At 41.3% G+C, this 19,708-nt stretch overlaps 3 protein-coding genes and 1 non-coding gene across 4 annotated transcripts in view; 2 read left to right on the forward strand and 2 right to left on the reverse strand.

The window, feature by feature from the left end:
• The first annotated feature begins 130 nt into the window (after nt 1-130).
• Nucleotides 131-237, forward strand: LOC115763910. The gene has a single exon (XR_004017962.1). It is a non-coding gene; the product is annotated as a U6 spliceosomal RNA (small nuclear RNA).
• Nucleotides 238-2,883: 2,646 nt separating this feature from the next.
• On the forward strand, nt 2,884-3,877 carry LOC115763836. The gene is made up of 3 exons (XM_030706595.1): nt 2,884-3,157; nt 3,226-3,523; nt 3,592-3,877. The coding sequence occupies exons 1-3, from the start codon at nt 2,929-2,931 to the stop codon at nt 3,860-3,862; spliced, it is 798 nt and encodes a 265-aa protein (XP_030562455.1). The 5' UTR covers nt 2,884-2,928; the 3' UTR covers nt 3,863-3,877.
• A 20-nt stretch (nt 3,878-3,897) lies between these two features.
• On the reverse strand, nt 3,898-8,809 carry LOC115763835 (DNA polymerase alpha catalytic subunit). Its single transcript, XM_030706594.1, has 7 exons — nt 8,769-8,809; nt 8,515-8,709; nt 7,463-8,457; nt 6,365-7,403; nt 4,788-6,300; nt 4,239-4,717; nt 3,898-4,165 (listed from the first exon to the last, which is right to left on the reverse strand). Exons 1-7 carry the CDS (start codon nt 8,782-8,784, stop codon nt 3,969-3,971), a joined length of 4,434 nt encoding a protein of 1,477 aa, XP_030562454.1. The 5' UTR covers nt 8,785-8,809; the 3' UTR covers nt 3,898-3,968.
• A 1,074-nt stretch (nt 8,810-9,883) lies between these two features.
• LOC115763731 (headcase protein) overlaps nt 9,884-19,708 on the reverse strand; it is a 59,610-nt gene continuing 49,785 nt past the window's right edge. The window contains exons 3-4 of the mRNA XM_030706428.1: nt 10,668-11,095; nt 9,884-10,599 (exon numbers count right to left, since the gene is read on the reverse strand). Coding sequence (XP_030562288.1) covers nt 10,720-11,095 — 376 coding nt within the window. The 3' untranslated portion in view covers nt 9,884-10,599; nt 10,668-10,719. The remainder of the gene's footprint in view (nt 10,600-10,667; nt 11,096-19,708) is intronic.

Consider the following 19,708-nt stretch of genomic DNA (forward strand, 5'->3'; position numbering starts at 1 on the left):
CTGGTATTTCGGTAGAAACCAACCCTCATACGCGCGCGATACCTGCGCGATACCACACAAGGATTGTAATTCCCAAATTGCAATTAAGCTGCGCCGCAATATAAATAGCTTATATAATGCGATTGTTCACGTTCTTGCTTCGGCAGAACATATACTAAAATTGGAACGATACAGAGAAGATTAGCATGGCCCCTGCGCAAGGATGACACGCAAAATCGTGAAGCGTTCCACATTTTTTACCAAACCCAGCGGCCCGCAGAAAAGTATATATTTAAATTATGTCCGGCCTTTACGAAAATTGGTTTTTCTGTTTTATGCAGGCATATGGCTGAACATGGCAGTTCGAATCACTATATCTTATAGCTGCTATTAGAACTATATGATTTTTTATATTCAAAGATATCCTAACCATTTTTGAAGATAACAGACTACAATCCAGATTAGCCGTAACGCATATAGCATATGCCATGATTAAACAATATGAAGTAAAATTCACCCTTAAAAATTAGTAAAACATTGACTAAAACTAATGCTTCCTCCGAAATATGGCAAAACTCGTTAAAAAAAATCAACTAAAAATGGACACACTGTGCTACTTCGCCCAAAAGTATGTTTAAAATTTGAAATTAATAGCAGCCTTATCTTAACGAATGTCAACCTAACGAAGATAGCGTGGACAAGCTGATGCTACTTTAATGCTGGATGTCACCGACTTCCAACAGATGGCGCCAGTGCAATAGGCGCGCGGACGCACTCTAGATTTAAATTCAAATTGACCTCGCTTCAATTCACGTGCAATTATTAACAAACAGCCTTCGCTCAGCGCTTGGTCAACTCGCTGAGATTGCTTACAAATCGCATGAAAAATCAAAATATTTTTTGAACTTATTGTACACATATTGCCTGTTTACAGTATTAATCTGCAAGGCACGCACAAAACCCTAAGATATTCAATACCATGAACTTGACAACAATAAATGCCGAACGGCACGATTTTGACTAATTACATTCAGCTCGGCCACTTCAAGACAAATGAGCACACATGATTTATATGTGCTTATTTGGGTGGGTTTGTCGCCAAGTAAATAAGGAAATTAAATCGTAATTCAATCAAAGAGTGTGCCTGCTCCTCAGCTATGCCGTCTTTGCAGCTCAGCTCTCCCAGTCGCATTTGCCACTCACTTATTTGGTTGCCGGCCTGAAATTTGAAGTCAGTCGCCAGTTTACGCTCGCATGATTCACACGCCAAGAGATATAAAATATAAATCGCGTCGCGTATTCGGCACAGTTAACCGTAAACCTGAGTGCTGGTGCTGCATACGAAGCGCAGGAGTTTTTAAATATTAGTTTGGTACAACCCAAATATCAGGAAGCATTTATTTGGTCAACTAGTTGATGTGCCAAAAAAAATAACGCCGAAATTAAAAAAGAAAAGTAAATATTTGTGCCAAGCGGGTGGCGCAGCTCAAACTGTGTGGCTTGCCACACTCTCCCACACATACACACGCACACTCACACACACACACAAGCAAAACACAAGTTACGCTGTTTCAAGTGGCAAAAGAAATTACACAATTTGTAAGTAACAACAACTACAACTAAATGACTGACTAACTTTTAGTAGTTGCTTTGGTCAGCTGAAGTTTTGGTCAGTGCCGGCGCCAAGCTGCACAATTCACATTTGCCGCTTGTTATTGTTTTTGTTGTTGTTATTTTTATTGTTGTTGCATTTTAGGCGAGTTATACATGTCTGAAAAGCTTTAGTTGCACATAGACAATCGGATTGCACACCCGCAAGTTTGTGTCTTGTACAAGTCTTTTGTTTATATTTAATGTTTCTCCTCGCTCGAGCGCTCGTTAATGACAAACCAAATGAACTGAAATACAGGCATATTCATCAGCTTGTCTGCTCTTAAGTACATTAAAAGGGGTCAAGTGCAGCAAAGATTACATTAAACAAAAAAAAAACCTGACGAACAGCTGAAAAAATGTGTCTTAAATTGCTTTGGCAAAGAGTTTGTGTGTACTTCGTTTTGGCCCTGAGAGTCGTGATAAGTCTACCAAGCATTGACAGCCCACCAAGATAACAAATTTTAACAAGTGCAGCTTAAACTGTAAAACGAGTTCGCTGTGCGACTCAAACTGTTGACGGCAACAGTATCCCAACAATTAAACTGTGTCTTAAAATGGTTTAAATTACAGAAAATGTCTTAAAAGAATATTAACGCTTTGGCCCAGATATGCACATTTATAAAAGTCAAGCATGTGATTATTCGAAAACTTTACATTTTTATGTTTTAAAACTAATTTTAAACAGCCTTTAAACCACATACCAAGCACATTTACAAAAACTTTTAAAACCTAAAACTATTCGAAATTTTGTATATATTTGAACTGCTTTCCCAGTGCATGCCACATTCTGATCAGAATGCGCAGTACTTCAAATTTACCTTTAAGAACTGTAGTCAATTAAAGCTGCTTGCCTGTTGCAAGGCATATTCTGAGTCGGAGTGTTCAATACTGAAAAATTATCCTGCAGTTTCGGTAGAAATCCTAGAAAAACCTATCTAAAATTTTGGGTGGCTGCTCAGCAACTTTAGTACAAATCCGACATGAACAGATATTCAATTGAATAATTTCAAACATAAATTTAAACTGCTTGCAAAGCAAATTCTGACTGCAGCTGACAAGCAGTTTCGCCCAGAACGCTAAGCAGTTCAAAATGTGAAACAAACAAGAACCGTTACAATGCTTCAATACAACCAAAACTGTAGTTAAGACTAAGCGTATTTTAATATTAAATAATTGTCGACAATTTTCACGCTTCGCACCCGCTTCAAATGTATAAACAAAACACATAAATACTTAGCACTTACCAATACAAATTTGCACTTGCATTCAACAGGGTCTTGTAAAAGCAACAACAAAATGTCGCAACAGTTGCTCATAAACTGTAACAGCCGCTGTTTAGTCGCGTTCGTTGTTGTCTCTGTTGTTGTTGTTTTTGCGGAGCTAACTGAAGCCTCCGGTCAAATTGATGTGGACGAGGACTTAAAGCATTTGATCGGTCGCTGTCACCGAGATGATGAAAATCTCGAGGCGTACAACGATTGCATGAAACAGGTGTTCAACGATTTGCGCGCCTATTTTACAACAGGTGAGCCACGGTTAAGGTGGGGGTCACAAGTGGACTCATGAACCATTCTCTACCCAACGAACAAACAGGTGTGCCTGGTTACAACATCCAGCCATTTGACCCGCATCACTCATCATTTGTAGAGCTGCGTCGCGGCGATCCGCATGGCCCCGGCAGCTTTAAACTCATTTTACGCAACGTCTCCGAATATGGCTGGTCGCGCTCCGAGGTGACTAAATTTCATAGCCATGCCGAAGATCAGCGCATTGTCTATGCGCAATACTTTCCCGAGAAGAGCCTGGAAGGCGAATACGAGTTCGTGGCCAAAATGCTGGGCACAGAGCTGCGACGACAGGGCCACTGGAATCTAACGCTCTACGACTACAGGTGAGGAGCTTCCAATTATAGTGTATATACATATTCCTATTCCTAATGCTGGGTTATCCAACGGACAGTCAAACAACGAGCGTGCGACGCGTAGGTCCACCTGGCTCGCTGCTGAAGGTGCACGTGGAGGTGGATCGCATTGGCGGCATGGAGCTGCATATAGGCAATCTGTTGCAGGGTCAGCCATTGAATCAACTGGCCGATGGCGTCATCAACAGCATGTGGCAGCTGGGTTTGCCATTTGTCCGGCCCATGATCAACGAGCTAGTGAGCACGGCATTTACGGATATATTCAACGAGTCCTTTCGTCACTTTCCACTCGACAAGTTTCTCAGCTAGTTTATCAAAGATTTTCATATGTTATTTAACCATATCTATCTATGTGTGTGTGTGTGTGTGTGTGTGCGTGTGTAGATCTATTAAAGGTGCTCCGATTGTGCAATAACTAAACATCGGCCAGACTGCTGGCTATCGCATAATCATCATGCTGCGCCTTCTTGGGCGGCTGCAGCGACGACAGCGCCAGGCTGCACGCAAATATGTTGCCCAGCGAGATGACAACATAGCTGGAGCATTTGAATTGCTGCTCCACGGTGTCATGGAGCAGCTGATAGGCCTGCTCCAGCTCGGGCGTTAGCGTAGCTGTGTGTGGACAGAAAGAGAGAAAAAGTACATTTATAGTTCATGTCAAATTTGCAATGAGGGTTGAGCATACGTTTCTGTTGTAGCTGCTGTTTGTTCAGATCAAACATGAAGCGCAGATAGCACAGCTGATTGTAGAGATCGCGCTCGGAGTATTGACGCAGCATAGCGCCGCTGTTGCACTTGAGGCAGAGCGGGCGACGCATCTCGAGGCGTACGGAATAGCTGCGGGTATTGTAGTTGCAATCAGGATGATCGCACACTAGCCAATTGCGATAGAAGCGCTGCACATAGCCGCGCATGCACAGCTGCAGCTGATTGCGTATGCTGACCAGATACTGCAGCGGCGATGTCTGGCATTCCGAATTGACGCACTGCTGCAACACGGGCACATGGCTGCTGTTCGGGCCCGGTCGATAGGCGCTGGCCATTAGCTGCTCCGTTTTGCAAGCCACGCACTTGAAGCGGAATGGCTCGCAGAGCCGATAAAGTTGCAACGTGGTTTTCTGCAGCGATTCACCCTCGGCTTCCTCTGTGCGCTCCCGCTGTATGCTGTGTGTGGGGAGGGGAAATTAACCGTTACGTAAGTTGCTTTGGACTCTACGTTTCGGCTGGCACTTACCGCTGTGCATTTTGTCTGTATTTGCTGGCATCCATGCCCAGGCACTCGGCAATGCGACTGGCATCGGTGCCCTCGAGCACCTCCACCATGCGCGTGACCACCGGATGTATCTGATGGCTTAGATAGTAATTGGTGTCCAGCTTCAGGGATTCGCTGCCCTTCAGCTCCTCCAGGTGATAGGCACGCTGCATAGCCGCATTTGTGGTGCCATTCAAACAGATCACATAGTCCACCATGTCGCCCTTTTTATAGCGTCGATTGCGTTCGCGATTCATGCGCAGCGCCACCTGAACATGCGGCAGCGATGAGCTGTTGGCATACTCTTGGGGCGCACGTGTCAGCTGCTTGGTGATGACATACAGCGGCAGCGGCACAGCCGACTGTGTTATTTGCTCCTTGATGCGCCCGAGCTGGGCGTGCACGGCCTCAAGTTTATCCTCTAGCGGCTTGTCGGTCAGGACTTCATCGAGCACCGCCTTGCCCACCATGACGGCCAGCTGTGACCAATCGCGACGCACAATGTCCAGACCCTTGTGCTCCTGTTCGCGCAGCAGGACGCCCTTGGCATTCTTGCTCAGCTTAACGGCGGCATATTTCTTCTTCTTGAGCAGCAGCAAACAGGCAAAGACGCCATCAATATCCAGCTCCAGTTGTTTGTACAGCTTATTCACGCTCTGCTTGATGGTGTGCCCAATCTTATAAACCTGATCATAGTCGGTTATATTTGTATTTATCATTAGCGAATCCGTGTCGCCATAGACCACATCGTAGTTGAGCTTCTGCACGAGCTGCTGTGTGTTAACCAGAATCTCGCGTCCCTTGTGCGTCACTAGCGCCGCGAGATGCTGCGCAAAGAAACGCGAATGCGCAAATCCCAGACAGCCGTACATGGAGTTCGCGGTCAGCTTGAGCGCCATTTGTCGGATGTGGTACTGCATATGCAGTTCCGCCGCCAGATCCGGTGCAGCCATCAGCTTCTTTACCTCGCGACGCGATTCCACCAAACGACGCAGCTGCAGCGGCAAAATGCCCGGCTCCGCACTGGAATCCGGCAGCGTAGGCAGCTGTTCCGCATCATAGGGTTGCTGCACCGTGGTGAAGCATATATTATACTCCTGTATAATGCTCGGATATAGCGAATTGAAATCCATGAGCAGCACATACTTCTCGTAGAGGCCACGTATGGGCTCCAAAACCAAGCCGCCCGCATATGCGGCCTTTTTACGCACCGCTGCCACCGTTGTGTCCTGGCTCGTGGCATTGGGGTCGGCAGCAGCAGCGACACGACGCGCTGGCAGCTTGTCAGGCACTATGTAGTTCTTCTCATGGAAGGCGTGCAGCAGCAGGTACTCATTGCGCTCGGAGCGACCGCCCTGGAGTGTGCGGGTCATTGTGTTGCCGCAAATGTTGGTTATCTGCAGCGCCAGCGGCATAATGTTCAGCTCGCACATGAGACGCAGCATGTAGGAGGCGTCCTGCATGGTCAGCGAGATGAGCTTGGTGACGTTCTCGCCTACCAACAGAAGAGAGAGACACTTATAAATCGAGAACCCGAACAGAGATTGGCAGATACTTACCCTTCTCATACATTTCGAGCAGATCATCCGCATTGACCTCCATGCGCTCCGATTCCTGGACCTTGAGCACCTGCTGACACAGCGTCTGCAGATCGTAGGATCTGGCTCTGATGCACTCCTCCGCCGACCTCTTCACATCGCATACCATGCGACCCACAAAATGATCCAGCAGCTTTTTGCCAAAGGTTTGCGAGAAACGCAACCGACCCATGCGTGACCACTGCGGTATCTTGAGGGCGACTATCTGATCCGTAATCACATTCAGCTGGCAGTCCATGGCATCAAAGGTGACTATGAGATCCGCATCGATTTGCTGATACTGTGCCAGAAACCAGCTGAGCAGCGCACGCTCCGAGTCATGTTTATAAATCTTTGTCGACTTGTACTTGCTCAACTGCAGATTCAGGTCAAAGGGCCAGCTGGAGACGGCAGGCCGCGTGAGCGCGCACATGTGACGATTGAATGCGGGCTGCGGCGCCGGCCTGTCAATGTGAAAGCGATTGTGGGTGAGCATGGATATCATACAGATCTCGTTTTTCAGTGTCTTTGGATTCATGGAAGTGCGCACGTTGAGTGTGAGCAGGACTAGGGCAGGCGGCGGTGCTGGTTTGCCCTGTTCCACGAGCACAAGCTCCACGTTCTTAGGCTCGCCGACGGTCACATCCGTTTTGCACCAGCTAAGGGGCGCCGGATTGACATTGAAGCCGCTTATCTGCAGCCAACAAGGACCCTTGATCTTGCGCTCCAGCAGAAAACGTTCCAGTGCATTGGTGCTGGCGCCAAATATGTGCGCTATGGAGTCATATTTCTTGTTTTGCATGTTCGGCGCCGGCTTCTTGCCATCGTAGTGCACCTCCAGGTAGTCACAGGTCTGCGGCACTTCAATGCCAATGGCGTGATTGGCAAAGCTTTTGCTCACCTTGCGCGAACGAAATGTGTGCAGCTTCAGTTCGGTGGCAATGTGCGTGTCAAACTCTTTGTACATGTCCGCAGCGGTAACCTTCTGCTTGGTGGGCTCCTTGGTTATGGGATCTAGTAGCTATTTGAGGCGCAGATTAATCAAGAGTTGCATTTACCCAAGCTTGTCTTTATACTTACATATTGTCTGGGCAGGAGATAGAGCACACGATTAATGTTCTGCACGCGCACGCATATGGACTTGCCATCGGGTGTGCGCCCAAAGAGAAACACTTCGCCGGGCAGCTTGATTGCATCCTCCCAGGCCTCCCAGTACCAGAAGCGCAGCTGGTCGACATCCCCAGGATCACTGCCCACCGCTGTCTCGGCCTCGCTAGCCAGCGCTGATCTCTCAAATTCATCGTCCATTTGGCAGATGGACTCCCAGTTGCTGAGCAGCTTGCTCATATCCTCGGCCTCTTGTTTTGGAGGTCCAGCTGAAGCGGGCAGAAGCTCTGGCTGCGCTTTGGACGCTGCCAGCTCAAACTGGTTCTCATCGTCGTCCAGGCAACTGAAATCCAAGTCATTGTCAGGGCAGAGCTCAGGCGTAGCTTCTCTTGCCTTCTTTCTGGGCTGCTCAGCAGCTGTTTCAGTGACTCGCTCCTGCTTCACTTTGACTGCAGCTGGAGTAACTGGACTTGCCTTCTTGTTGGGCAGCATAGCTGACTTTGGCTGCAGGATCCGGTCCAGCATTTCATCATCGCTGCCGGCGTCTTTTTTGCGCTGTTGCTCCTGCTTTTTGATGTTGCTCAGAAAGCTATTCATGTACTCCTTGGCAGCGGCTGCATCGGACTTGCGCGTGGCGGCCATAATTTTGGCAGGCGCAATCACTTTATGCTGTTGCGGCGTTGACCCCGCGTCGCCAGCTGGCTCTTCTTTGATTTCGCCCAGTATGTCGGCCAGGATATCATCATCTTTGACACTGTTTTTGATGTCTGTCTTCTTTGGCAGCGCATTACTGAACAGATTGCGTATAGATGCCTTGCCCTTGGCAGGGCCTGTGTCGCTGTCGCGTGATCGTTTCTTTCCGTTGCCAGCTTTCTTTTTCTTGCCATCGCTCTGACCCTGCTCATTGTCAGAATAGTCATCTTCATCCTCGAAGAAATCGCGACCATCCTCCGCGTAGCCAGTGCCGTCTGTGGACGGCATTTTATTTGGCTGATGGCTTGAAAATGGGTATTTCTACGACTTACCATCTTCAATCCAATCACCGCCGTATTTTTCATTTGCCCGCTTCGCATATTCGCGCTCGTCCACAACTTCATATACATCGTCCACTTTTTCTTCCACCTGGCATTTGTTTTTGGTGCCCTTCAGGCTTCGGAGGCGCTCCAAGGCTGCGAAGCGGCCCGTTTTGTCAATTCGCTGACGCTTGACACGCGGACCAGCTATGTGAACAAATCTCAATACTTATTAATACGTTTAACACTATAATTTGACTACTTACAGGGTGAATCTGACATTTGGAACGCCACAAATTAATTAAATTCTATCAATTTACGCAGTCTGAAATCTTTTCAGAAAAGGCGGGAAAGTGTCAGTGTGCCCACATGGAAGCATCGAAGTAAACTTGCTTAACGCTGGCGCTGCCCTCTTGATAAGTATTCCATTAACAGAACCACTCCTCCGCTTAACAGATTACGTATATGCTCTGTTATGTGAGAAAATTGCTCCTCACAGCAATAGTTTATCCATTATGTTATCGAGCTATGATCCCGCTTCAGCACCACCTTTTGACGATAACTTTTAAGCCCTCTTAAGCTTCGCATTCAAATGATTTGTTCATCATATAAACAGCCAAATATATGTATATATTGTAAACACAAACCATATTAGCAGATTTTGTCCTTGTGAGACCTCCCCCACCTTTTAGCGTTGATTTTCTGGCGCTCCAGCACTCCAAAGTGGTCCGTTATGCCCAATGCACTGCCGCTAGACACGTGGCCCCGCTATGTGGGAAACAGTATTCCGTAAATAAATATTGGATACTATGTGTTTTTTTGCCTTCAATTTAAATGGGGCCGTCAAAAACATAATTTTATGCTACGAAATACCGCGAATTTTCAGGAAATGCCGCGAAACTGATCAGTGTCTACACTCTGAAGCAACGAGGAAAAATAATTCGATATTAACGTTGCCCCATTGTCAAATTGTCTTAGTTAACATAGCGCCTAACACAGTTAACAGAATTCGCTCCCGCTATGGAAAATTTAACATTCATGAGGATGTAAATCGATAAGTTGGCCGGTTACTCTAGTTTTTTCACTTTAAACCATTACTCCTCACTTAAACTAAAAGTTACCATCTGCACTTATGTTAAAAGAAAATTAACATATTTATTCAATGCTTAACAGTTTGGCTAACAGAATATCTTGAAAAATGAGCACAACCTCTCACTTTTAGAGTTGCTATTGTAAATATTACTGTAAGCAGACTTCTCCACATACCTTTCATTCTACACAATAAGCGCGAAAATTAAATACAAATACTTAAAAAATAAAAAACTTGATGATTTGTTGTTTTCTCGTTTTTATATTTTATTTGATCATGCATAATATTAAGCTTAAAGTAATATTTTTAATAATATATTTAAAATACAATAAACAGCAATTGCGTTTATATTTCGTGTTTATAGAAGGCATCTTTCATTTTACTCTTATATCGTATTATTACAATACATATGTAAAGTTCTGGTATATATACACATACACTCAAGCAGAGTTACATATTACAAATGTATACGCCAAATATATATTTATGACTATTCAAAAATTCATACATATTTACAATTTGATAGAAAATATTAGAATTTTTGTGTGTAGTCTACAGTTTGGGGTTGTGATTAAAAAGTATATTTGCCAGAAATATAAAGATGCGAAGAATACTGTTTTAAAATTTGGAAAAATAGTGTTGTGTCCAGTGAAAAACATAGTGAAAGGAACTGTGAAATTGAAAATGTCAGTCTTCCAGGAAAAGCATTTAGATAATGTGAGAGAGAGAGAGGGAGGGAACATTATGAAAACAATTTAAAAATTGCACTGGAAATTCAGATTCATGCTTTGAAAAGGTGTAGGGTCTTTGAGGTATTTTCAGCTATGGAGTATACATATATTGGTACATATTTCATAACAGATTCAAGCCAAAGACATGGCACAAATATAAATTTAAACTTAAGAAAAATTTTCAAGTCTGCCAGATGCCGATCCGATAGTAATGCTAAACATTTAACAACAGCAACAATACAACAATAACGGTTAACAATGCAAAACGCGCGGAAACTGCAATGATAGTAAAATCACAATATTAGATAAATGTATTAAATGTTTATTTTGAGCTCAATATTTACCTAGCCACAGTGCTTGCGCCCATGTGCAGCTGACACGCCCCGTGGTGGACAATCACACCACCTGGACCGTGGCAAAGGCGCTGAATGTGACCTTCTTGGGAAACTCGGGACCTGGCGAGCCGCGTGTCTTGATAACGGGCTTCAGCGGCTGGCGTGGCTTCAGCGACAGGAGTCCGGCGGATGCGGCCAGTTCGCGTAGTCGCTGGGAGAAGCCGCTGCCGCTGGAATTGCTGCCGTTGGCTGTTGTCGCCGCTGCACTATGATGCTCCAGGCCGGCGCAGTCGAGGACATCGAGTCCATTGTTGGAGCGATAGACCTGCGCCGTGGCCGTGGGATATACCGCCAGACTAGTAACGCCCGTCGTGCCGCAATTGCTGCCCCCTGCTGCTGCTGTTGTTGTTGTCGCTGCGGCGGCTGGCGTGATATAGCTGCAGAAATACAGGGAGAGAGAGAGAGACAGTGGAAAATTGAATTAGTCAGCCTTTGCGCTAATTGATTTATTTTTTATTTGCTAAAAACTTTGGGGTGTGAACAGCGTTCACAAATAATCTGATCGATAATCGGAAAGATGAGTCGCACACAACTGCGAACTGGCCAGCGAATTGGCATGTGGCAAACAGTTTATAAAGTGGTTTGGCTACCACAACAAGACCCGCCCGGCAACAGGCCACTGAGCTTAAGATCTTGCATTCAGATCCGCTTGTTATTCATTAAATATATACATACCATATATATTTTTTGATATACAACTAACTTAAACAGCATCCACGAAGCGTGCTGTTTATTTTCATACACTGCTGCAATTTTCAATGTTGTGTCGACCTTATAGATGCTAATTAATTTGTTTATGCGATTCGTGCCCGGGCAATCGATCTTTCAGCTGATGCTGCGCTACTTTTGGCCAACCATTTACCAATAAACATATTGCTTACACAAATACATTTATAGATTTTGTGTGCTTAAGGCTTTTTTTCGCCTAGTTTTTCGCCTTTGTTTGTTTCAATTTTGATTTATTATGATTGAACTCATCCAATACAACAATAGGGTATATGCAAATGAGCTCACGCTGAGTTGATGCGCAACAGCAGCTGCAGAGTTAATTGTTTTTTTCGCAACTCAAATTGTTTACCAAAGAAAATTAATTGAAATTAAATTGATGAGCGTAAAGCGAAAACTTGTCTTGTGAGCTAGTTTCGAGAGGAGAGCTTGGCATAGATATACTTTGCATATTTACAAAGTTTAACACTATAAATCCTCTGCTGGTTTTATATTTTATACTTTATATTTTTTCAATAGCTGTAGATGATAATATTTTTAAATATTTTACAATATGGTCTTGGGGAAATTGAACTATCTATCAGATCGAAAGAATTCTTAGGTTAGTTGATATATATTTTAAAATATTTTAAGTTGGTCATAAAGTTATTATATATAGCTGCCGAGGACTATATTTCTGAAGGAAAGAATTCTTTGAATAATGTTAATATATTTAAATAAATTTGATGCTGGCCGCCTTGAGCTAAATCTTGGTTAATAAATATATTCATGTAGTAGTCGAACAAGCATTGATAATGCAAAAATTTTATTGTTTTATATGAAACTAAGGCTGAAACCGAGCTGGGTACAAGTATGTAGAATAGTGGGTTCCTGAAGCAAACCTAAGGATAGGAAGTTGATTCGAACCTTAAGTTTGACCATCTGGTCTTGCAGTCCTATTTAAAATTACATTCAAGTTAAGTTTAAGTTCCTTAAGTTCCTTATATACCAAATATGTGTTAACATATGTTTGTATTATCATGTGTACCATGTTTATGTATATATTTATTCTCAAATCAATTTCCGTATTAAGCCTCTTGCGCTTATTACGCTGTTGTGTATTTTTAAAAGTTGTGTAATTATTGTTAGCATTTGTTGTTGTTTTGCTTTTGGTAATTTTGTAATACGCATTGCAACTGGAGTGCAATTTTTTTATTTTGGCAGCCTTGGCTGAAAGCATTATTAGCATAAACTGCCGCGTGCTTTACTTCCTCATAATGTCAACAATTTAATGTCAATTCATTTATATATTTCGTTGTCATTGTTGTTTTGTTTTGTTTCTGTTGTTGTTGGCCAAGCAATTGGCATTCACCGAGCGTCAGTCGCAGAATTGAGCGACAGGCGCTTAATGCATAAATAAATTAAAAAATAAACCGTGTTAAATATGTTTTTTTATTTTCATTTATTATATTTGTGTTTTTGCCGCCGAGCTTCACTTGATTTTAAGTCTTGATATAATTTATCGCACAATACACGTTTGGTGCGAGCATTAATTAAGCCAACGCTGCGGCTCTGTGGGTCATCTCCATAGACAAAAATCTCGGCTAGGCGACGCATCATTCGAAATGCTGTACATCAATTAAAATTGAACCAGTGCGCCGGCCAATCTTAATCGTAATGTTGTGGCTCGCACGAGTACCTTCAATGCGCATTTTAATTTAATTTTATTATTATTGTGTTTTTGTAGCTGAATGCCAAGCCGTGTGAATTCGTTTTACATTATCAGGCAGTCAGATTTGTACGCTTCATTGTTGTTGCTATTGTTGCATTGTCTTGTTGCCGCGGCTTATGTATATATAATTAAGCATTATCAGCGGCGAATGGAAAACAGCAGATGCCAGATGGGAGGCATACCTTTGACTTGCATACAATATAAATGCCTTTATGCTTTGTATCTTCATTTGTTTGTTTGTTGGTTTTTGGCATTGAACTTTGCTTTGACTTTGAGTCTGGTGCATTTGAAAGTGTTCAAGAAATCCTAATTAATTATAATATTATAAACATCTTCCATATTGGTATGGCGCATGTGTGCATGTGTGAGAAAATACCATTTTGTACATTTTTCACACAATTTACGATCTTCAGTTAATATTTAGAGCGTGCATTTTGTGGCAATGTCAGCGAAAGTTTGATCTCTATAATCTTTACAAGGTATTCACTAATTAACGTGTGTGTGAAGATTAAATTTCGTTAAATTTGTATTATGCATATTTCAATAAATCATAATTTCATAGAAATTTATATTTTTTTTTGTATTATTTTTATTTGTGTACGTATTTTTATCTATTGCCTTTTTCTATAAAATCCAACAAAAATTCAGTTCAAAAGAAAGACATTTTTTTATTTTTATAAATTTAATATTCTTGAAATTTGTTATGTATTAATTTATTATAATACGAATTTTATAAAAATACGATATATATTTTTTGTATAATTATATACAATGTATACTTTTTTTTTTTAATTTTTATATATTTAATTTCCATATAGAATTATACATAATTTGTATTCAAGAGAAAAGCGTATATTATATATTTATGAATCTTTTATAAATTTAAATTTATTATACTTATTTTGATATTTTTTAGTTTATTAATTTAAATCCAACAATATTTTAGAAACAAAATGTGTGTATATATTATAATATTTTTTATTTTTTAATATTTTATTTATTATTTATTTATTATGCATTTGTTCATCCATATATAGCTCATATATATTCATAACTAGCTTCTAAGCAGTTTTTGTCCATTTCCTCAAGCTGTCAGCCTTTTTTACACATATTCTAATGCTTTAAAATTAAAGCATAATTTTATCTTTAACTTAATTAAAAACTCTTGCTAATTTCGACCCAATTCTCAGCGGCTGTCAGCTTGTTTTCATTAAATGTCTTCGTTGAATTTGGTTATAAATCATAGTCTCGTTTGTTGCCTAAGTCTTTTGTTCGTTGTTGCTGTCGCTTTTCAAGTTCATAAATTTGAAATTGAACCGGCGCGAAATTGACTTATTTTAAAGCGGGCCAACCTTTTTGCTACTCCGCTAATCGATGAAATTAATAAATAGGGCTTATGTTGTACATTTTTGTTTGTAAACAAACAGCGTGTTGAAATGCTCTTTGTCAATATATGTGTGTGTATATGTATTGTGTCACGAATTTGTTTGTTTGGCTTATTAAGTCGTCAACAAAAATTTGACAAATTGCTTTACAAGTGCCGTGTTGTCCCAGCCAGTTTGTTGCCCAAGTCTTTTGTTTGCCCATTTGTCTATTGGCAATTGGCAGCTGCTAAAAAGCAAATGGCAAGCGCAGCATCGCAATTTGTCAATATGCGACTGACATAAATCCATCAATGCATTCGGATACAAAATCAATAGCCCAACACGGTGGAGGCCGGGCAAAAAACTTGCATAATAAATACGAATAAAAGGCAAGCCATTGCAATAAACAAGCGACAGCGCGGCAGACGCAGATCAGCCGTTGCACTTGCTTCTAAGCATAATTACATATTTCGCTTACATGCCGGTTGCAGTTGCACTCGTTGCTGGCCGACTGTGTGGCATGTTAAGCAGCTGTGTGTGTTTGTGTGGAGCTGGGGCACACGTAGTGGCAAAAAAAAAGCAAAGACAAAAGAAGCGCCGCACAAGCGCAGCTTCACATCCGCATCGCTGACTGTTGACTGCGCTGGGGCCGCTGCTGCCTGCCCCATGCTGCTCGCTGCTTTGCTGCATGCCCCAACAATTGCTTCATTTTGAGCAAATGAAAAGCAATTTTGATACAACAATTATGTGTGCTACCAGGCGCAGCATTCTGTTGTGCTGCAGCAAGTTCGTTGCTTAAGTCTTTTGTTTTGCATATGACAAAAATGTTGGCAGCCAGTGTCAAAGATAGTAGCAGATACAAGCAGCAGCCAGGTGCTTCTTAAAATGCCTTGTAATAGCAGTGCTTCTGAGCCTGCCACAGTTTGGCAGAAATTGTACACCGTTTGACAAGCATTCTTGATCTTGGCATGCAATACTGCCAAAAAGTTAATATATGCTATGTAAAATGCAGTTTGATATCTATACAGCGCCCACAATTGCAGGTTTGGCAAGCACTGTTCGCCATTTGTTTTTTTATACCCTGAACCCATTAAAAATGGGTATAAGGGTATATTGTATTTGTGCATAATCCAAATGTATGTAACAGGCAGAAGGAAGCATCTCCGACCCCATAAAGTATATATATTCTTGATCAGCACCAATAGCAGAGTCGATCTAGCCATGTCCGTCCGTCTGTCCGTATGTATGAATGCAAGGATCTCAGAACCTATAAGAGCTAGAGACATGAAATTTTAGATGTTGGTGCTTCTAGTGCCTGCGCAGATAGAGTTTGTTTCCGATAATCTATAACTTACTCCGATTCCAAGCAATCGATAAAAATCGATATCGATATCTTGTTTTTGGGCAATTTTGGTAAATAATAAGAGCTAGAGTCACCAAACGTGATATCTAGAATCTTATAGATATTTCAAGTATCTTTCATTTCATACCTATCGCCACCTCCCCGCTATCACCCCAGAGCTATAAATCAAGTTAATAACCCAACTTTTATTGCCAACCAATTTAATCCACAATTTAAATGCAATTGACTTTTTCAGAATACACAAATATTCTATGGTACAATAAGATATACTGTAGAAAATTTCATAAAGATCGTTTAAGAAAAACCAATGTTAAATGCAACTGCGCAATTAAATGGGGCAGCAGCTTTAATAATTTCTGTATACACACATTCTGCTTCGTATTCTAATAGCATGGTAATTGCATCTTTTTTTTGTAATGTTATTTTAGTTCCTTTTTTTATCATAAGTACTTAGTTGTTGGTGTGGCTGCTGAGTAGAGGCATAGCAAGTGGTGCGGTCTGTCGCGAGTTTGAGCCCTGCCGGGGAAAGTATTAATTTTTTTTTTGCTGATGTGGCTGTTGAGTAGAGTCGACAGCAAGTAATGCGGTCAGTTGCGAGTTCGAGTTCTGCCAAGGGAACTTTTTTTTAAATTTATTTGGTGTTGGAATAAGAGGGTTCAGGGTATCCCCTAGTCGGGAGCTCCCGACTAGAACCTCTTACTTGTTTTTCATTGGCATCTTGCAACAGGAAACTTGTTATAGCTGTTGTTCTTATTGGTTTCGATTGCTTATTGTTGTCGCCGCTTTTATTAGAGACATATATAAAATATATACTCATTGTCATTAGCCATGCTTAACTCCTGACATTTGCCATCCAGCGGTGCTTTTAGCCAGGCCGAAAAGTGAGTTACAGTAAATAAATATGACGCGCTTTTGTAAACGGGTTTGCGATTTACCCAAATTAATATCATTATAATTTGTTGTGATTTTGCATGGGCGTCCGCCACAATTCTTATAGCCACAAAATGTCAAGGTCCCGGCAACAACAACAACAACAACAAGCAGCAGTAACAATAACAACAAGCGACAGCAAAAGCAATTTGCAGCAAGCTAAACACAATTTCTAATTATTATTGAATATGAGCCTAAAGCCAAATAACAGAATCGCTGCCCGGCTGTCTGCGGCTATTCATGCACAGGTTGACCGAAAGTTCAACTTCCCCATACACACACAGGCACACACATACTCTACACAACAACGGCTTGGCAAATGAAAAACAAATCTTTCACACGTTCAGTCTATTGATAGGCAGTCAGAGCTGTTAAGGGGAGAGGTGGTGAGGTGGTCGGGGGAGGGAAGGTGCTGCACGCGGCCACATTCTCTCAACATGTAGCAAGTGCCAGAGCCATTGTGCGTCGTTTGCCTTTCGTGTTGTCTGCCCAGCTGCCCATTGAAATTGTTTATTGAAATCGATGATGAATGATTGAAAGTAACTATTAGTTGCCGACTTGCTTGTTGTTGTTCTGCTTCTTCTTTTTTTTTTGCTGTTGCTTTTGTTGTTGTTGGCGGGTTGTTATTATTGAATTTACTGTCGGAAGTAAGTTACAAATTGTTTTTGCTAGACACACGGCGTTGTATGCTTTATATTTCAGCTTTCTGCGCAATTTCTATTTAGCTCTCAGTGCGCTTTTCTCCCTTGCTCTCACGTTTCTTCCAATTTCTATGCTTTTTACTCTTCGTGGCTCCAATTACTGTCAAACTGTAGCACATTTTTTGCTGTTCAGTGACTCTAATATTTGTCTGAGTTACGCATGTGAAGCTGCTAGTTTGTCTTTTGTTTTGACTTGCTACAAAACTGCGCAGTAACTATCTAGCTGTAAACCCAAAAGTTCGTGAACTACACAGGAACACAAAAATAAATATATTGAAGTTCGTTGTCTAAGATTTTTGTTTTCAGTGCCCTTCAAACTGCACAGCTTAATTAAATCATAAAAAAATTAAAAAAAAAAACACAAATACAAAAAAAAATGTGTAACAATATACAAAAACATTCCATTGGACAGCTTCCCATTTGAAGCTTTACAATAGATTTAAAAGCGGGGCGTTTTTTTTTTGATAAGCGAGTGATTAACACTGCCCGCTAATGAGTACTGGCAACTAGTTCAAACAAATGCAGGCGTTTAATGGTGTGAAATGGACGCCCAGAAAAGTCATTGAAGCGTGCCACAGCATATAGCATAATATAGCATAAGCTTTACACTCCAGTTACCATTAATGAAAGTCTAAAGACAGCGTCTCGGAAAGTTGATCGAACCTTGAAAATGTTCAAACAATTGATGAGCATAACAAAAAAACGTACACACTAAGCGAGAGAGGGGAGAGGAAGAGAGAGAAAAAAACGAGAGAATAATAAGTAATAACAACAAGAAAAACTTTAAGGTCTATCATTAAACAACAACAAAAGGCAGCAGCAACAAACAAAAAAAAAAAAACGCGCAAAAATCGCAGAACAGTTAGACCAACTTCGTTGGCTAAGGGCTATGGCCCGCCATGTCTTGGCTTTTATGAAGTAATTAAAGCGCATGAATTGGCCAATTGTCCAAGGCAAGCCAAAAGTGCCAGAGCCCCAAGGCATTTTTGAAGTCTGGAAGTGTGGAAGTCATGAATGTGCTCATGATGTGAATTAATTACTGACCCAAAGCGCTGGCTAACCAGCGCCAACGTTAGCCGTCAGTTGCCGTTAAAAGGCTGCAATTTGACTGCATTTGTAGCTACTGTGCAAAAGATGCATAGATAAGCCCAGCCAGATGAACAACAGACCCCTTGGCTGTACGTCTTAGAAACCTGCTACAAAAAGGAATAAGAAAAGTAGCTTGGCCACTAAATTTGATCCAGCTGAAAGCTGATTTGTAATAATTGGAAAAACTTTTAGCTGTTGCAGGTGCTTTTATTTGCTAGCAAATAGCTGTTGCTATTTATAGACTAGCAGTTTGAGTAAGAAATTCAATGGTGCCAGGTCAACAAAAATTGTTCTAATATTAGCTGGCAAATATTGATATGTGATATATATTTCATCATTCACAAGTATTGATTTATATACTAGATTAGAAGACTAGAATTTCTGAGAATATGTTAAATTTAAAATTACGTTTAAGGAGCTGAAGAATCGATCTATGTCTGGAAATTATTATAATTATATGCCACATAAATTCTTAATAATCATAAACGTGGAAATGCACATATAACTTATTTTCTAAGAATTGCTCTTAATTAAGTTTATATTCTGATGAGTGCGAAGTTATTTGTTTTATTTTAAGTTACAAAAAAATTATCTAAACTTCCTTTTGCTCAATCACCATAAAGAAAATGTTATAACTACTTATTTCCCTGAGGCAAATTGTTAAACAATTAAGCACGTATATTGAAAAATTAAATTTAACCATAAATTTTCAACCAACTTTCTTAAACCCTTCAAAAGTATTAACAATTTAAAAGCCCTATAATAATTTATAATTCTAAAAAAACTATTTTTTTTAAATAAAAGCTATAAGAAATAATTATATATATACACTTGCCCATGCTATAAAAATCTGACCAGCATGAGTTCAACGTCAGACAGTCCCAACATTTCCGAGTGTTTACTTTTATTATACTATCGCACAGCCCCAAATCCCAACAACTTCCGCAGTTGTCACGTGTGGATGCCACAACGAATAACGTTTAGCACTTTCGAATTTCCAAAGAGTGCACCAACAACAACAGCAGCAGCAACAACAACAACAACAGTGTGCACTTGCAGAGGCTATCAAATGTTTATTCTTCTCTTAACTATGTATATAGCATATC

This window comes from Drosophila novamexicana, unplaced genomic scaffold (assembly GCF_003285875.2).
Source record: "Drosophila novamexicana strain 15010-1031.04,08,12 unplaced genomic scaffold, DnovRS2.1 tig00000770-arrow-pilon, whole genome shotgun sequence".
Taxonomy (NCBI): Eukaryota; Metazoa; Arthropoda; class Insecta; order Diptera; family Drosophilidae; genus Drosophila; species Drosophila novamexicana.